Source organism: Sturnira hondurensis, unplaced genomic scaffold (assembly GCF_014824575.4).
Source record: "Sturnira hondurensis isolate 20B ecotype Veracruz unplaced genomic scaffold, ASM1482457v3 Scaffold0007217, whole genome shotgun sequence".
Lineage (NCBI taxonomy): Eukaryota > Metazoa > Chordata > Mammalia > Chiroptera > Phyllostomidae > Sturnira > Sturnira hondurensis.
Window position 1 is genome coordinate 2,072,973 of NW_028079848.1, and position 18,395 is coordinate 2,091,367.

Below are 18,395 nucleotides of genomic sequence, written 5' to 3' on the forward strand. Positions count from 1 at the left end.
GTGAGAGCTAGGCTTCCAGCTACAGAGAAAATGCCACGAATGCATCGTCCGCTGCTGCTAGACCTTGTAGCATCTGAAAGAATAGACGTACACGACCCTGAAAACGTTATTTAGTGGAAGGTTTGTTACTTGGGGGGGATACGACATTGAACAAAACAGAGCGCCTTTGTTTGTTTGTTTAGGTGAAGACATTATTGACCATCCATGATTCCTGGTTGTGCGGTTTAAAAATAGATAGATCGACCAGACAGCATTGTGCCTTCTGTTCCCAAGAGGACCTTGTACAATGAGGTGACAGTTAGGTTCTAATGCTGCAGAAAAGCCCAGGGGTGACATGGTTTTCAAGGCCCTGGAGGTTCTAACGTCAGCTTTTCTAGCCGCCATCCCCAGTGTGACTGAGGAAATGTGTTGCTTAGGTCTCAGTTTTCTTGTCTGTGATATGGGTGCATTGCTGGTACCATCCTCACAGGCGGTTGAAGAGAATAAATAAAATATTACAAGTAACACTCAACAATACCTGGGAGGAAGACTGGTGTATCAGTGTTGGTGCTACAATAGTTGTGGCTGTTTTCATAGCCATTAACGATAAGATAATTGTCAAATGCCTGCATTTCATGGTGCCTCACCTGGCACTTCTTTCTGAGGGTTATTTCTTCCTCCTAACTCCCCAGCATTTCCTTTAAGGAAATTATTACACACTGTTCTTTATTAGCATTCCCTGTTATAGATTAGTTACAGTCTCTGCTCTGCTTCCTAACTAAAAAAAAATCTCCTCAAGGCATGGGTTTAATCTTGCTCAGTTCTATATCTCTACTATTAATATACATCACAGTGACTTCCAAATATATACACGCATCTACATATAATAAATTAACATGAGTGTGAAGGATTTCTTCACTAATTTTATGCATCTTCATCCTTTTAGACATTAGTTTCTTCAAACTGATCATTATTCCAGTTATACCATTTTCCTATCCAAAATTAATATCTTTTTATTTGTTTTCAAACTAGGAATCATGTACTTTTTTTCCTTTTTGATGTTGGTTTCTCTGACTTTTTAAAAAGTATCTTTTACTCTGTCCTTTATATCAATTTTGTTTTTAAGAGTTATTTGAAGAAAATATTTATACTATATAGGAAAGATAATCTTATACATTGTTTTCCTATACTGGACATTGTAATGGATTAAATTATAATATTTAATTTACTTGTAACATATTTATCTTCAAAAATACCTTTCGTCTTTGAAATGTTCAAAAACAGAGTTTTTCTTTTGAATGTAAGAAATTTAACAGATGGTATGTGCTAATTTTGGCGTAGATATATACATAGTAAAATCACACAGACATCGTTTGAATGCACTTAAAATGAGATTTTAAAAGATTTAAAAAGGTTTATATAATCATGAATTAGGAATTTTATTCTCTAGTTATGTGGTAGTGAAGAAAAAAGTATGAGCCACACTATTTTTATGCATGAATACAGAGGAGGGAAATTACCTGAAGATTAGAAAAATGATTTCAAAGAGAAAAGATTGATTCTTGTAATTACCATCTGCTAAGGAACCTGTGAGTAATAATAATAGGGCATTTTAAAAAGAGAAAATGATAACAGTTTTAGAGAACAGAGTGAATAAAAGAAATGTGCTCCGAAAGATCACATTTGCTAGATAATACTCATTTTTTTTTTTACACCAAGTTTAAAAAGCCAAATCTACAGTGCATATCAATTATACTGAAACATTTTATGGAATCTACCAAGACTTTTTACTTGGGTCAGATCCTTGCTTATCTTTAGCATGTTGGTGATAAGAAAGACTTGTTTTCTCCTTGGACAGAATTCACTCTGCTCTCGGTCTAGAATAACACAGGTCAGCTCCACCCTTTTCCTTTTTCACGGCCACGGTGAATTCATAGTCTTTGAGACCCTCCTGGATTGGAGAGGTCATTGTCACAAGGGGCCAATTAGCATCCAGGATATTCACAGCTCGTTTATTTATTCATTCAACAAACGTCTACTTTCAGCCTGCAAGCGCCCAGTATTGATCTGTGCGCTGGCCCAGAGTCATGATAAAACCAAGCCCTTATTCTCCTGGAGATCTCATTCTTGCTGAGGAAGATACACGTTTTAAAATTATGATACTAGTCTATCTACTCTAAAGAAGGGAAAACAGAAGGCTGTGGTCATCGAGGGCCTGGATTACTAGTTTAGGTTGAGTTTTCACAGACTGCAGGGCTGGGGCTTGGGTGATGCCCATGGACACAAATTAACCGGGGCAGCGTGACACCAGGGGACCCATCATCTCCCCTCATTTATTCCACTAGCGTCTGGGACAGGAGCCAGTCACTTTCCCTTCCTGGGCCTCCTTCGGCGTCAGTGAAATGGGGGTGCTTTTTCCACTGCCACTGAGCCCTGAAATAATTTCCCGAGTGCGGTCATTGTCTCTCACCCTCAGTGCCACCTGTACTGTGCGAGGTTCTCCACCTCTCGTCTCCCAGACTCCTCCATGCCTCCAGGCTAATTTCCTGGAATTCACATTTGATCAGCATCTCCTGGTGTCTGCCACTTACAAAATAAAGTGCCAATCTTCTCGAATGGCACCCGGGACCTTTGACACTAGAGCCTCGATCGGCCTTCCTTGTTTAACTCGCTCTGACCCTACTGTCCCCTCTCCCAACCGCACCACTACCCTGCCATCCCCAAAGGCAGGTCCCAGCCTGTGCGTTGCTTTACATTGTCGCCCTTGTTTTCCACAGAGATTGTCCTCTCAAAGGTTGGGGTCCCGTAATGTTTTCTCTCTGAAAGCCTCCTCGTGCGCTCCGTCCAGAACCAAAGACCCGCCTCATGTTCTCCACGCATGGCTTTGTGGCAGGGCCTGTTCCTGGGCCTTGGGTTGGGGTCATTTGAATGTTACCAGCTCTTGTCTTGAGATCGAGGAGTTAAAAGTGAGGCCTGTGAAAGTCACGTGGTGCTTGGAGTGTTTTAGGTGGTCAGTCAATATCTGCTAAATGTAACCCAAAGAAATCGGGATATTACTGTTAAAAAAAAGAACAAACAGAGACCGTGGACGCCTTCACAAAGCCAGCTGGTGCCGAGGGTTTAGGCGCCAGAGCCGGGGCTGGGTTCTGAAACCATCCGCTGCAGTTGGGCCACACCTTGTCAGGTACCGGTGGGTGTCCCCAGTTTATAGACGCGAAAGCTGAGACAGAAATGGGCTGTTACCAAGCCAACGGGTGGGAGCGCCCACATTCCGACCCACGTGTCTGAACCCAGAAAACATGCCCTGAACTGCTTTACTCGGGCTCTCAGCCACCTCTCCCTGTGACATCGCTACCGTGGCTGCCACTCCCAAATGGGAAGAGCGTGTCGGTGCCTGGGTGCTGTTAACGCTTAAATACACTCAGTTTTTCTGCGGACCTCNCCCTACTGTCCCCTCTCCCAACCGCACCACTACCCTGCCATCCCCAAAGGCAGGTCCCAGCCTGTGCGTTGCTTTACATTGTCGCCCTTGTTTTCCACAGAGATTGTCCTCTCAAAGGTTGGGGTCCCGTAATGTTTTCTCTCTGAAAGCCTCCTCGTGCGCTCCGTCCAGAACCAAAGACCCGCCTCATGTTCTCCACGCATGGCTTTGTGGCAGGGCCTGTTCCTGTGCCTTGGGTCGGGGTCATTTGAATGTTACCAGCTCTTGTCTCGAGATCGAGGAGTTAAAAGTGAGGCCTGTGAAAGTCACGTGGTGCTTGGAGTATTTTAGGTGGTCAGTCAATATCTGCTAAATGTAACCCAAAGAAATCGGGATATTACTGTTAAAAAAAGAACAAACAGAGACCGTGGACAACGCCTTCACAAAGCCAGCAGGTGCCGAGGGTTTAGGCGCCAGAGCCGGGGCTGGGTTCTGAAACCATCCGCTGCAGTCGGGCCACACCTTGTCAGGTACCGGTGGGTGTCCCCAGTTTATAGACGCGAAAGCTGAGACAGAAATGGGCTGTTACCAAGCCAACGGGTGGGAGCACCCACATTCCGACCCACGTGTCTGAACCCAGAAAACATGCCCTGAACTGCTTTACTCGGGCTCTCAGCCACCTCTCCCTGTGACATCGCTACCGTGGCTACCACTCCCAAATGGGAAGAGCGTGTCGGTGCCTGGGTGCTGTTAATGCTTAAATACACTCAGTTTTTCTACGGACCTCGTGCTCATCACTTAATTTTATTTATTTATCTTTAGAGGAGAAGGGAAGGAGAGAAGGAGAGAAATAGCAATGTATGGTTGCCTCTCATGAGTCCCCCACTGGGAACTGGCCTGCAACCCAGGCCTGTGCCCTGACTGGGAATCGAACCGCGATCGTGTGGTTCGCAGGCCCGCGCTCAATCCCCTGAGCTACACCAGCCAGGGCTTTAAACGGGAACCTGCTTCTATTGCTCAAACGTTTGTCTGTCCCTTCCAGGGCTCATTTCACTGTCAGTTTTGAGCCCTACTCCTACCTAAAAAGAGAAGAGCAGTCATCCAGTTGTTGTTTAGACACATACCCCCTAAATCATCTAATTTCATAGTCACAACCTCGTTTGGCCTTTTCACATCAATGTTAAGACGCAGACTCTGATTCAGATGAGTGAACCGCCCGCCTGGTTGCTAAGTCCAGGCCAGTAACTGACCTGTGTAATCCCGAAGCATGGCCCCCCTCCGCCTGCTGCCTCAGGCACAGGTCGCCATCTGGCACCGGTTGGCGCTTTCCAGGAAGGAGTAGCCCTGGGCTTCAGCGGACGTGCCAGCTGGAAGGACAGACGTGAGGGGGGCCATCTGCGCCAGGGGTCTGTGTGGCGCCAGGTGGTGGGGGCAGCAGGCACTTTCAAATCCTACGCTCGGAGACTGGATCTCCCAAGATCTCCACTCTTCCCTGGGCGGGCTTTCCCGTGTTATTATTATTATTATTATTATTAGCCCTATCTGAAGAACCCTTCCTTATACCTGGGATGCAGTCTGCCTGCACTTCGCTTCTGCCTTCTCTGCTGAATGCCTTCTGATGTAAACAGTCAGGGTGAGGTGCATTTGAAGCTCCAGCTGGTGGATGGCTTTAGGCCCCCTTTCTCTGAGGGCACAGATGTGGCCTGACACAGGCCTCTGTCATCCAGCTGTCACCCGGGATGGCGGGGTTCCTCTCCTGTGTTGTCCAAGGACAAGGTCCTGGAGAGTACACGCTGTCTCGCCACCTCCCCACGCCGGCCCAGGGCCTCGTCTAGGGAAGGACCCGACCCACTGGGTGTCCGTGATGCGGAGGACGTTAGTGATGGGGGCGAATTACTCGAACGGAGGCGTGGATGCTCAGACAGCTTTTGTAGAGGTTTCTATTGGTACAGGCCCAAAATGGCCTCACGCGCGCTAAAAGCCCGTGATCCCCAACTCAGACTTAATCCCTGAGCTAACTGCGGCCGCAGCCTCTCCCGGAAACAGGATCTTTATCAACCAGTCTGGAATTTTCTGGGCAAGCAACAGCGGGGTTATCTGCCATGTGGGCCCTCTCCATCCCCCAGAGAAAAGGTGTCCCCGCCCCCAAATAGCCGTTTCTTTCCTTTGTCAACAGCAGTCTCGGCCCTCCCTCCTTCCTGTGAGAACCTTCCACTTGGCACCATCCCCAGGAACATCCTGCTGGATGGGCGCCCCACCCCATCCCCGTGAATGGCTTAATGAAGCCAGTTCATCTTCCCATTTTCTCAGTTGAATTTTGTTCTTTTCACAATAGACCAAAAGTAAATCCCCCGAGTTAAAAACCCTTGTTTACGCCTACCAGGAAGTGCTTCTATTGTGAATTTCTGAAATTTTAACGACTTCTTTGAAAGCCATGAAAGGGCACAAGAGACTCTTTCAAATCGCAATGGTAATTACCAGGGAAGAGCAAAGGGGACCTCTCAGGTCAGGTGCATGTGTGAGGTTCAGTGGCAAAAATCGGTTCTGTGTCTTTCGGCCCGAATAGGAGCTGCATCTTTACAGCTCCGAGAGGGCCAATTCTGGGCCCTCGGTGACGTGAAGGTGAAGTCCGACGCAATCGTCCGTGACTGGTTTATGCCTGATTTGACCCCGCATTAGGCTCCGCATAGTCAGTTTTGCCATCACCAGCTTCCCCCTCAGGCCCCTGGGATGTGTTCATTTTACAGAATTAGATGCTGACGTATGCGCTCCGTCTTAGAAAGCACGTTGTTCTTTAAACCAAATTATAGACAGACACCTGTGGCGAGGGTCCTGTATTTCAGCTGCTAGAAGCAACGGCATGCACAGCTTTTCTTCCAGTCATCACTCATTTTCCTTTAGAACAGGCACCTGCCTTTAAAAAATACGGGGACTAAGAGTAACTGAATGCTGCTTATTTGCCAGGGACCATTTAAAGTGCTTTGCCTGCCTGAATTCATACAGTCTTTACAGCCCCTCTTTGATGGCACCGTTCCATCCTACAGACGAGGGAGCTGAGGCCCAGGGAGATGACCCGAAACAGGCATCCGTACGTGAAACTTAACGACGGAAGAATCCAGCATCATCGCCTCCTTTTCCTTCACACGGGGGAAGTGCAACTGGAAGCCAGAAACCGAATGAGAACTTAGGGTAGAAGATTTTCAAAAGTTCATCTCTCTGTGTGGTGGAGTTTATAACAGAGTCCTGTCTGGTTTTTAAATTTTTTTTTTTCCATGAGAAAGACGGATGACCCATACCCAAATCTTCAGCTGGAAGGTCTCTGTGTTTCAATCATTCAAATCTCAGTTGCTCCAATACAAGCGCCTCCTGATCATCACCCAATGGGCAGACACCTGGGATTCCTTAGGGCACATCCAGCCGCCTTAGAGAGATTCTAATGAACTCAGCCTAGTAGTCTGAATGAGGCCGCTTATTCCCAAAGATTGGGTCAGTCGCCATTTTTTGGAGAATATAGATATCCCATCTTCTACATATAGAAGATGCCTAACGAGAATTCTCTGCCATGGAAAAGGTCAAGGGGGGGGGACCCAGGGCAAGTGGCCCCCATTTTGTGAGGATGTGGGTGCACCGCTATCAAAGATGAGCGTACACCCCAAAGAGCATTTATTTTTATATGTTTATAGATGACAGCATAGTGAATTGCTTCACTGCATGCAGTTCACGAAACACACCTCAATGCGTGATACTAAAGTAAAATCAGGAAAGCAAACTCCTTTCCAGGGATCCCAGTGATGTTCAAGGCCACACAGAAAGTTTACTTTAGACAAGAAAGGGAGGTTGAGAAAAGGAAAGAGAAAATTCATCTACCAGGCACTGGGTTTGCGTTAGAAATCATTAGCCACGTTACGTGATGTTTATATAAATGGCGGGTCTCGAAAAGTAACATGCTCACAATATTTTCACCATTTTACAAGTGGGGAAACTGAGGCTTAGAGGAAGGGAGTTATGTGCCCAGGATTACCAAGGTCATAAATAGAACAGGTCAAATTTATATTATCTGGTAAGAGTGAAAGTAGGTATCTAATAGTCTGTCCTACCATTGCATAAAATACGGCCTTAGTTGGTGAGTGTGCCTTGCGTAACTGAAGTAGTTCTGTGAGAAAACTGAAGCTCTGACTCATTTGTTTCAACAAGGCTTCCCTTTGCAGACTCGCATCTCAAAGAATCCACAGTGGGTGGCCTGGATCACACAGGAGCATAATATAACCAAGACACAGCGACCCATCGACCTTGGAGACGGATGGATTTACCGTTCAGTTGTTCACTCGTCCCCGAGGCAGAGCGGCGTCTTTGATGGGACATTCATCATCACTTACTTTACAAATAAAAGTGTCTCCCCTTGCCGGAGAAAGAAAGTTAAGGGAAATTTATGATCTTCGTTATTCGTCCTGTTCTATGCCATCCATTCACAGAAACTTCATTGACATCCCGCCATGGACCAGGAAGCGTGCCAGTAATGATCTCCATTCATTTACTGAGAGGCACACAATGAGCAACCAACAAATGTTTATTCCTTGGATGAATGAGCTGTCGGGACGGTAGCCACCGACTGTAGTATTTTGGGAGGGAGCTCAGGGAGGGATTGCTGTGTTCTGGACTCCGACCAGCAGGAGGCGGTGTCCGAGGCAGTGAAGGTGCCCTTCGGGGGCTGTCCCAGGCTTTGTGATGTTAGACAGTCAGGGCGGGGGGTGGGGGCCAGGGGCTCATGGGGAGGACGCCACATTGCCATGCTCCCACTCCCCAGAGACACATGGTTTAATTTTTCCTAAACATACATCTATCTTCCTGAGCTCTATTTCCTCTTCCTTTTAGTTGACACCCACCTAGCCGGTCGAATATCAGTTTTAGAAGAACGTTACAGAGGCCATCTTCTCACAGTAAAGGGGGAGGCAATCACCCTCCTTTATGTCAACAAACATAAATGAGTGTCTGGTCACTGGGAGGAGAGACACCTCAACACTAACTGTGTCACGAGGAGTATTTCTGTCTTTGGCTTCCACCTTCGAAAGTCCACTCGGCCATGAGGAAATCCCTCCCTTCCGCAGTTACCTGGAAGCCCATTTCTCAGCTGGTTAATTCCAGGAGAAACCGTAGAAAGCTGGGCTACCGATAATTAGGCACGTCATAGTCTAAATACATTTTTTTTTCTCGTGGCCAACAGGGGAGAATGGTACCACGTGGGTTTGGGGCAGGTTCTTGGGCCTTTCTGAGTCTTAGTCTGTAGAGTTCATATCTGCCCCTCAGTTGTACATAAGGATCAAGGGAGATTATGTATGTGAACAGGTTGCATGAAACTGTCATGGAACACTCAAAGTGATTTCGTTAACCAACGCTCTGCATTACATTCTAACCTTTCCAACATGTCTCCTTTCCCTCCCTGCCTGCCCTGGACCTCAGGTCAAAGGAAGGGACTATGTAATGATCAGGATGAGACATTGGGCATGAGAAAGAAAAATACTGCTTCCAGTCTGCCCATTAGCTGTACCCATGCTTTGCAGAGGCTGACAATCGGGAAAACTAGGTCAACTCCTGCGACCTGTAACGTGTTGTTTAATGTAACCTGTGGCGTCACCAGATACGTGTGCTAGGCACTCAGACACGGCCTCACACAGCCAGCACAGTCCGGTCACAGGCAGGAGGAGCAGGACATGCATTTTCACGGCTGCCGTCCAGGGGGAAGCCTTCTCGTATAAGGAATTCTGGGAACAGGTGTAATGAGGCACAGCTCTCATCTGAGATATTAACCACGGGTCCTAAGGTGACGTGTTAACCTTGTCACGCCATTATTTGCTCATTCGTGATGGAAGAGTCAAACCAGATGTTCTTGGAGTATGTGACTTTATTAGACTTCATTCTAATGAGGGAGACAGTTCCTCAGTTTTTTAAGGAGAGGTTGCTTGAGAAACAGCTTGTGCTGGATACATTTACTGAGAGGGAACCTCTTGCGAGAGTTGTAACACATTCCCAGCATAAACAGTTACAATTGTGCCTCAAATGCTTGTCATTTAACAAGCCAGTCAGGGCCACCCAGTGCTAGAGCCGTCTCCTTGGCTTGCTCCTAGATTGGGTCCCTGCCACCCACCCCTACATGTGCCCGCTCATGGGTCTGTCATCTCTGGCTTCTCCTCCCAGTCCTGCGAGGCCTGGCCCCTCTAGGTTTCTGGAATCTCTCTGGAACTTTCCCCCCAGGGTCTGTCATTCTCCTGGTCCTGCGGCATCTACTGTCCTACACGCAGTTTCAGTTCCAAATCTTCTCCCTCGGCGCTGTCCCCAAGGAACCACCTGTTCGGGGGCGGTCATCACGCCTTCTACAGGTCCACAGCAGACTTCTGTCAGTCACTCTAAAGGGGGCGTGGCAGTACCAAAGCCAAGTTCAGCAGCTGAGTGAAGAGAAAAACTGCATTTCGCAGCTCGGATGGCGCCCACGCAGACATCTCCCAAGCACATTCCCCCGGTTCCATGGAGCTCGCCAAGCCATGGTGGGGACGCTGTCCCACCCACTTGGTCACTGAGTCCCACGGCACCCCCAGGGCATGCCGTGCTGGTCAAGGGTGAGGCGGACAAGCACTCAGATCCCGGCTCCTTCACGTAATTGCGGTGTGTCCCCAGAAAGCTGTTTAGTGTAACTCCTCTGAGTTACACTTTGATGATTAACAAACAAGGACAAGAACGCCTCCTCGGTTCCACAGTAACACAATACTGATCGTACCTTCTAGGCTGGTTCTCGGGGTCAGGGGCAAGGTCTCCACCGGGTCTGCCCCACAAAGGAGGTTTAAAATAGACCCTTCTTTTTTATTACTGTCGTCGTCATTGTCACTCATCTGGATCGGAGGTTGGGAGAAGCCAGTATTTGTGTATCGTTTGAGAACAGTAGGGCAGAGAGCACTTTGAGGGGCTTGGTGGTGGCACCCGGGGGTAATGTCACGTTCCCTGGTGGCTGGGTTATGTTCAATATTTGGTTATGGGTATCTGTGTAAGTGTTCCCCTTTAGTCTCTCTCAAACTTAGGAGTCTGTTAGGCTCTCTGTTTTTTTTTTCTTTTTCATCAAAAGACTCTGTGCATCGTGACCGTAAAAAGAGGAGCAAGCGAGGGTCGGCAGCTGAGCTGTGCTGGCGGGGGTGGGAGTGCTGAGCAGACTGTCTCTCTGCGCCCTCTAGAAAAATCCGCAGCCTCTGTCTGGGGGCATGTGATGCAGACACCTTAGCCTCGTGTGCTTCCTACTGATGCCGAAGTTTATGTAAGAGGGAATCAGCTAGTTATAGTCCTCGGCAGGAAGACGAAATGAGTTGTGTAATTTGCACATAGACCATGAGCTGGAACAGCAAGTTTGTGCACTGAAGGTTTGCTAAGGAGGAATCTGGGGACACGTTCCCCTGGGGAGAAAACAAAAATCGTGTGAAGGTCCTGGGCAGACACCCCAATGTCCAGACACTGAACCACCCAGGGCACCTTGGCTCCGTCAGAGGTTCTCTGAGTTTCTCCAGGTCGGCAACAGTGAAGTGATGGCAACCACGCCTGAACACCCCGTCTGGCCGCTGACCCCGTCGTGACCACCCTGCCTTGGCAACACTGGGAGCACACCCACTGTAAAGTACCACATTCAAATTAGTGAAAATTCCCCTGCGATTTCAAGGCTGTTGTGAATAGAATATTCTGAATCTGCATAGCCACAGATGGTGTTGTTTATGTTTACTGGGGAGGGCTAGGATCTGTCTGCTCCCCCTGAGTGTGTGCATGCCTGTAACTGGAGGGTGTGTGTGTGTGTGTGTGTGTGTGTAAAAGGTAGATACTGTGTCTATAGCCATATAAAAATACCTTTGCATACAGGTCAGATGTCTAGCTCCATAAGGTGATTGTGAGCTTAGCAATGAAATGCCTGTCATAGAGCACAGTGTTCAAATGGACAGAATCTTTGCTCTGCTAGGGTATTAAGTGGTAGCTTATCATCTGTTTGTATTGCACACGGAGGGGATGCACGATCCTGTCCCTGGACAGGGTGACTGATGGGAGCAAAAGCAGGAGTGTGAGCCCGGGGTACACTGGGCCCGGAGGACGCTCGCCCAGGCACACGGACTCCAGGCTGCCGCAGAGAACACTGGGCCAGGCAGCCCGTGAGGCCTGTGCCGAGCCCGGTGAGCAGCCAGCCGCCACTGCCACTGTAAGTGATACGCCTGTCACGTGGGGCGGGCTGTGGAACTTGAAGGCGACAGACACTTTTCCTTCAGTGGAACATTCCTTTTCACCTGCTTCTCCGTTCAACCTGATAAGGCCTTGCATGCGCTCGTCTCGAGAGTCCCTTTCATGTCCTGCCCTCGCCCTGTCTGGGTGGAGCAGCACGAAGCGAATTGCCAACTGAGTGCCCAGAGGGAGGGGCTGTGCCAGAGCCCCCTGTGGTTTTCAGACCACTGTGACACCGATGTAGTTGACGACCGGCAACCGCAGACCTCTTGGTCAGCAGTCGGCATACACCAAATGTAAGGAAAGTGAATTCTGTCCACTAACTTCATGATTTTTATTTTTTAATCCTCATTTGAGGATGCGTTTCTATTGCTTTGAGAGAGAGAGGAAGGGGAGGGAATGAGAGAGAGAAACATCGATGTGAGAGAGAAACGTGAGTCGGTTGCCCTGACCGGGGATCAAACCCACAGCCTAGGGATGGACCCAACCAAGGATGGAACCTGCAGCGTTTTGGTGTTTGGGGCGACGCCCCAGCCAACTGAGCCACCTGGCCAGGGCTCCATTAACTTAATGCTTGCTTAATATCAAGTAGGTGGCGAATTAGGACAAGACCACCCGACTTCGGTGGCTGGATGTGTCAGCTTCGCGGCCATGGGCATTTAATAAAAGAGACCCTGACACTCTGCACATGGGCCTCAGTGTCTCTGCTCCGTCCCAGCACCCAGCCGTGGGGCCGCAGTGAGGGGACCCTGGCTGCTGACTCCTGAGGAGGAGAAGCTGTCCACCTACTCTGTGCTCAGAGGTGTGCTGGGGAGAAGGAACTCGCCGGGGAAGGAGGCTGCGGTCGGGCCAACCCCATCGGCTGGTCAGTGTGTCCTCATCTGGACCGCATCTCCCTGTTGTTACCAGCGGGAAGCCACAGGAAGTGACTGCCCAGGTGACATTCTTTCCCCAGGCTGGGAGGCAGGCGCAGCCTTGGGTAAGAACCTGCGCTATTACGGCTGCACCCTGGGCCCAGCCTTGTGGGCTGGGCACGTTGCTTCGCTCCTAGGAGTTGCGATTTCTTCTTCCCGGAGACAGGTATGTTAACGATGGCCTCGAGAACCTTTGCAGGCTGAGCAAGACGGGGCAGGCAACACGTTTAGTTTTACTCGTACTACCTACTAAGCACTCCGGAAGCAGTGCCATTGTTATTGTGCAAACAGTGACTGCACTCGTGTTTACTCCCCCACTCAGCCCCATGGACCCAGGTCCGTGTCGGGAATGTTCTGGAACCCAAGCCATTTCTAGGCACAGCGGATGGGGGTGGGGGCTTCTCCCCAAGAGTGGGAACTGCTGAACTAGGTGTTGCCCGGACTTGACCCCCTAGATGTAAAGCCACCCACTGGAGGGCAGTTAGGAGACAGGAGAGGACTTAGTGCCCCAGGAGGACCTGCCCTGTCTCAGGGGCTGGCACGTGGTGTCTTCCACGCCTCGTTTTCTAATATATTACAATTTTTTATACATGCATATTCACAGTCCAGCACATAGTTCCTATTGTTTCTGCAGGAACAGGCTGAGAGAAGAGGCTTGGCCAGAATTACCGGCGTGGGAGGTGGCGTGGGTGGTGCACAGGCACCCCCATCTGCAAGGCCCCAGCTGTTCCCAGCAGGCCTTGTCGCTGTTCTTTCTGCCTCGATTGGTCCCGCCTGATCTCCGCTGGCTGAAAGTTGCCCCTCAGTTTCCTGGTTAAAGCCTTGTCATTCCTACCATGAACAGCAATGTCAACTGTCTCTGAGTCTCAACTCAGAGACTTTCTCCTCAAAGCCTGGTCCTCTGGGCCTCATTTGGCTACTGAAATTAAGCACCCGAAGCAACAGAGAAGGCCTCATGCATGTGTCCTGGGCCCATACGTGACGGAAGATTTACCCGTGTTCCCCGTTTCCATCTGAAGTACCAAGGTCTTGGGACACCATGTTGGAAAGCAGGGTCCCTGCCTTCCAGCATCTTCCTCACACGCCAATTCACGCTGCATTTATTTGTCCTCCGAAGGGGAGGCGACACTCACTCTCAGCGACTTCCTAATGAGTCATTCCAAGGGGACACAGCCTGCCAACCCCTTCGCTAGGCGGTGTGCTAATGTCTTCTCCCGTCCCCTGCTCCCTAGAGCGTCTTTACTCCTTCATCATGCCCGTAAGTTTCAGGCAGGCCGTTTGTGGTTGCTACCCCCAAGACAAGCTCCGTGACTTGTCTCCAGTGATGGTCGGAGAGCTGGCCCTGCTGAGGAGTTCCCGGGAGGGATCTGACTGGGTCAGAAGGAATGTCATGATTCTGGGCCATTCCCACGCATGGTGACACGTTTGTCCCTAGAGATGCCTTTCAAATGCATTATGAGGCATTTTTGCTTTTAAAATTTTACACTAAGGGACATGAACTCTTGTTAAAGGAACCTCAGAAGGGCAGACATGGCTTCTTTGAAGGCACAGCCTTATTCTCTGGTTTGCTTCTCTCTCGGGAAAGTATTTTCCTTGAAGCCAAGCGACTGTGGTCTGTGTAGTCAGCTTCCAGCCGACCTCAGCTGTACCCTGTCCTGGAGGTGGACCCAAGCCATTCACTGATTTCTCCCAGACAGAGGGAGCAGCGGGTCCGCAGTGTGACAAATGGCCCGAGAGGAGTGGACTTGGAAGCAGGTGCCCATCTCCTGTTCCTTGACCCTTTTCGTCATGGACTCTTCTGCCGCCCACATTTTCCCTCAGAAAACTATTATCTTTCAGCAAAATTGCCTAAACCATGGCCTCAAAACCCCGTATGAAAACGGGACGGGCAACAAAAAATGGCTCTATTAATGACTTTAAATAAATAGGACAATCTCTTTGCTCCTTTTCTGTGGGTCATGGACGAGGCAGCCAGCTTTCATTTCTCTGAGACTCATGCAAACCACACTCATCTTCCTTCAGACTGAAACCATGTAAGAAAATCTGTGACTCTGACGAGGAACTCGCAGATACACGGGTGCCCATGAAGTCTATCTGCCCGTGACCCTCTGCGAGCTGCAAGGCAGCGGGGGTCCCTCAGCACAGAGAAGCCTCGCCCCCAGAAAATACAGAACCTACTAGTCTTTGCACTTGCCACGGCTCAGCCTCCATATTTGGCTGAAAAGACGGCCAAGGAAGGGTATTTATAATTCAGCAACAGTCTTAGCGTTCTGTGTGCAATCCCGGCTCCGACTGCACAGGACACAGTTTCAAGCCCGAGACCATCTGATCTCACTCAGCCTAGTCAGTCTGGTTCTTTTCTACCTCTGGCTTAAAAATGTCTTCCTACTGTGCCGGCCCACAGTGCACACAGTCGCTGTACCTGTCCATCTGCAGAGCCCTCCCACACACAGTTCCTCCTCCAACGCTGCCTTTCGGTGAGTTAGAGATTCATTCTGGGCGCATCTGCAGGTTCACTGCTCATCTGTAATCCTGTTCAGCACCAGACAGACGCACATGTACAAATCACGTAAAATCAGGTGATGTCACTTATTTTACACACACACACACACACGTATCCATGCATGTACCCGTACGTGGGTCTCTGCCTGTACACACCGTGCATGTGTACACACATCATTTTTTGCTAACCGTGTAAAAAGGCCAATAGATTGATGCCTAGAGGTGCAGACCCAGATTTAGAAGCAGATGTGAACACCTTAGTAATTATGACAGGAGAGGATTTTTTTTTTTTTTAGAATAAAGCAATCAATAATCCCAACACTTTATACACATCCTCTGTCCTTACCCCCGCCCCCACCAGGCATGGCTGTGTGCATCTGAGTTCTTAATAAACGCTGGCCAAATTCTAGGTAACACACTCTCAGACGGAAGACACGAATCCCGAAATACCAGCATCATGGCCCCCGGTGGGCCACTGGCGTTGCTCACGGCAGGCACAGCAGGAGGGCCCGGGAACTAGCCCCACGCTCACTCACACAGGTATCTCTTCCCTGCGGGCCTCCAGCAGGGTACCGACAGGGCTGGTGGTGGTCACCCCGGACCACCCCGGGCTGGCAGGCGGTCCCAGGCGCACTCGGGAGCTCCCCAAAGGCTGGGGAAGGCGAGGGTCGGGGACACGGGGCCGAGGCGCGCACCCTGGCACCCGGTCCAGGACCGGCGGAGTCCCCCAGCTGCCCGCAGGGTCTGCATTACGCCAAGGCGCCGGGCCAACCTACCTCGACAAAATAGAAGCAGGGCAGGAGGGTGACGCTGTCCTTGATCACTTTGCCCTTTGGCCGCTCCTTCGCCGACATCCCGCCGCCAGCCAGGGTCCGCGTCCTGCCCGGGCGAGGTGAGCACAGCGCAGCCCAGCGAGCTGCCTCCTCCAGCCGCCTGCGCCCGCGCGCGCTGATGTCACATTCCCGCGGGCACCGTGCAGCGCCCCCGCCGTTCGCGCCTGTCCCCGCCCCTCGGTGCGCCGCCCGCCGTCCTCTCCCTCCCTGCTCTGCCCGTGCGTCCCGGTTTTCCGGGGAGAGACCTGCAGCCGCCCCTCCAACTCCAAACTGTTGCTGCAACGAATGGTCTCCGCCCCCGCTGCCCTCCTTCTCTCCCTCTCTCCACCGCCCCTGTGAGGCCTGGCGGTCAAGAATCAGAAAAGGGGGCGCACCCCTGGACGCTGCAGCACTGCGCCTGGCGACCTAGGACCCCCCGGGAAGCCTCCTGGGTTTTTCTAGGAACGAGAACTGCAGAATTGCTGGGCAGCCTGGCTCCTGCGGCGCCCTGCCCCGAGGTCTGAAAAGCAGCCCCTTCCCAGATCCCATCCTGAGAAGTAGGCCGTGGCGTGGACTCCCAGAGAGCCGGCTGCTACCTGGGAATGGCAGCCCCTTCAGAGGATTCTGTGCCCAGAGGACTCCCCATGACACCAGCTACTGCTGTCAGGGAGTGGGGAGGGTCCCCTGCACCGAGCGAGACAGGTGTGTGTGTTCAGTGAGCTCAGAGGCCATGACTGGTCCAGCCTCACCCCCACAGTCCCAGGACCCCAGGTGAGAGGCACACAGGACCAGGAGGTCCCACCTTTTTGGCAGGGTGCGTGGCTGACCTGAACTTGGTAATGATTTTGGCGACCCCCAAGTGATGTGAGGAGGAAAAGAGCCAGCACAGGTGGAGGGGATTTCTAGGCTAACGAAGATGATACACTTCTCGTAATCACATGCCTGGGTGATGGTCAGTGTCTCCAAGGCCTCCATTTGAAGCCTGTGACAGCCAGTTCCGCCAGGTCCCAGCCTCTTCCTCACTCACTGCTCCCTTAGTCAGCCCCTTCTGCTGTGACAGAACCGTGCGTGGGGCGTTTTCAACCGTGGGCAGTGTTTCTCACAGTTCTGGAGGCTGGGTCTGAGAGTAGGGTGCCGGTGTGGTCAGGTTGTGCCGTGGTCTCTCTTCTTCGCTGGCAAGTGGTGGCCTTCTGTTCTCAAGTGGTGGAGAAGGAGAGTGAGCGAGCTACTTTTTGGGCATCTTCTTAGAAGGGCGTGAATCCCATCATGAGGCCCTCCATGACTTTCTCTGAACCTAAGTATCTCTCACAGGAAGGCCGCCCACTCTGAATGATATCACTCAGGGGTTAGGGCTCCAACACACGAATTTGGGGACAAGGACACAGCCCACAGCAGACTCCAGTGGAGCCACCAACACCCACATTTCACTGCCAGGGCCCCCCCAGCCCCCCGCCTGCTCTGTCTACTGGGCTTGCGGTCCAGCATCAATCCAGCAGCCTCACTCCTCATTGCCCGACTGTCTAGTGTGCCCACGGTGAAACCCCATTCTGTGCCCTTACCGAAAGTGTTCGCAGAAAACACGCAACCCTGTGGGCTTGTCTCACATTAGATTCGTACCGGCCCCACAGGTCCCCAGTCCCAGTATTTGTCCACGGTCCATTCACTCTCTGACTCTCTGAGGGTGGCTCACTCCTGCTCCTCTCTCTTCAACTCTTGTCATTCCCAGTAATGCCTTTGACTCTTATTTCACCCCCAAAATGGGAGGAGTCAGGGGGGAACTAGGTCCTTTCCCATCATCCCTTGCCTGGTTGGGCACCGGAGCCCCCTAACTGCTCTACCAGCTTCCACCTCGCCAACCCCGTAAGGACAAAGCACTCCCTGGAGAGCGGCCAGAAGGATCGTTTGAAAAGTGAGCCCAATCGCGTCATCCCTCAGCCCCAACCCTCCAAGAGCTTCCTGTCCCCTTTGGAAGAATGTCAAAACACCCACCACCTGCAAAGCTAGACAGGTCCTCGGAGCCCTGCCTGAGCCCCTGCCTAGTCCACGGGCCCCATTCATTCTGTGCCCCCACGGTCTGGCAGCCTCGTGGAGCTTTTGACTGCCTCAGGGACTTTGCACTTACTGTTCCTTTGTCTAGGGACACCGTTCCTCTAACCTGTCACTTCATTCACACCTTGGCTCAAGTGGGACTCATCAGGGGAGGTTTCTTGGACCAGTCTGTTCATCTAAGCAGCATTAATGAGCCCAAGTCTTCATCACGGTTTATTCTTTCACATGATGTCTCTTTAGAGAACGTATCACAATCTGATAGTTTGTCAAGTATTTCTTGGCCAGTGTTTCATTGCTGCCCTCTTTTACTAGAATGAAAGCTTTGCAAGGTCAAGTACTTTTCCATCATTACAAGTCTAGTAAGTGGAACGTGCCTCACGCATAGTGGGTATGCAGTAAACACTGTTGAAGAAAGACATGAATCAATAAATTAAATATTGCATATAAAATCGTGTCACATAGGTTTGTCCACATACTAAA

At 50.7% G+C, this 18,395-nt stretch overlaps 1 protein-coding gene across 1 annotated transcript in view; it reads right to left on the minus strand.

Annotated features, from left to right (window-relative positions):
• PLPPR4 (phospholipid phosphatase related 4) overlaps nt 1-16,034 on the minus strand; it is a 34,513-nt gene extending 18,479 nt beyond the window's left edge. Inside the window, exon 1 of the mRNA XM_037051353.1 lies at nt 15,831-16,034. Within this exon, the coding sequence (XP_036907248.1) occupies nt 15,831-15,908 (78 nt within the window). The 5' untranslated portion in view covers nt 15,909-16,034. The remainder of the gene's footprint in view (nt 1-15,830) is intronic.
• Nucleotides 16,035-18,395: the final 2,361 nt, after the last annotated feature.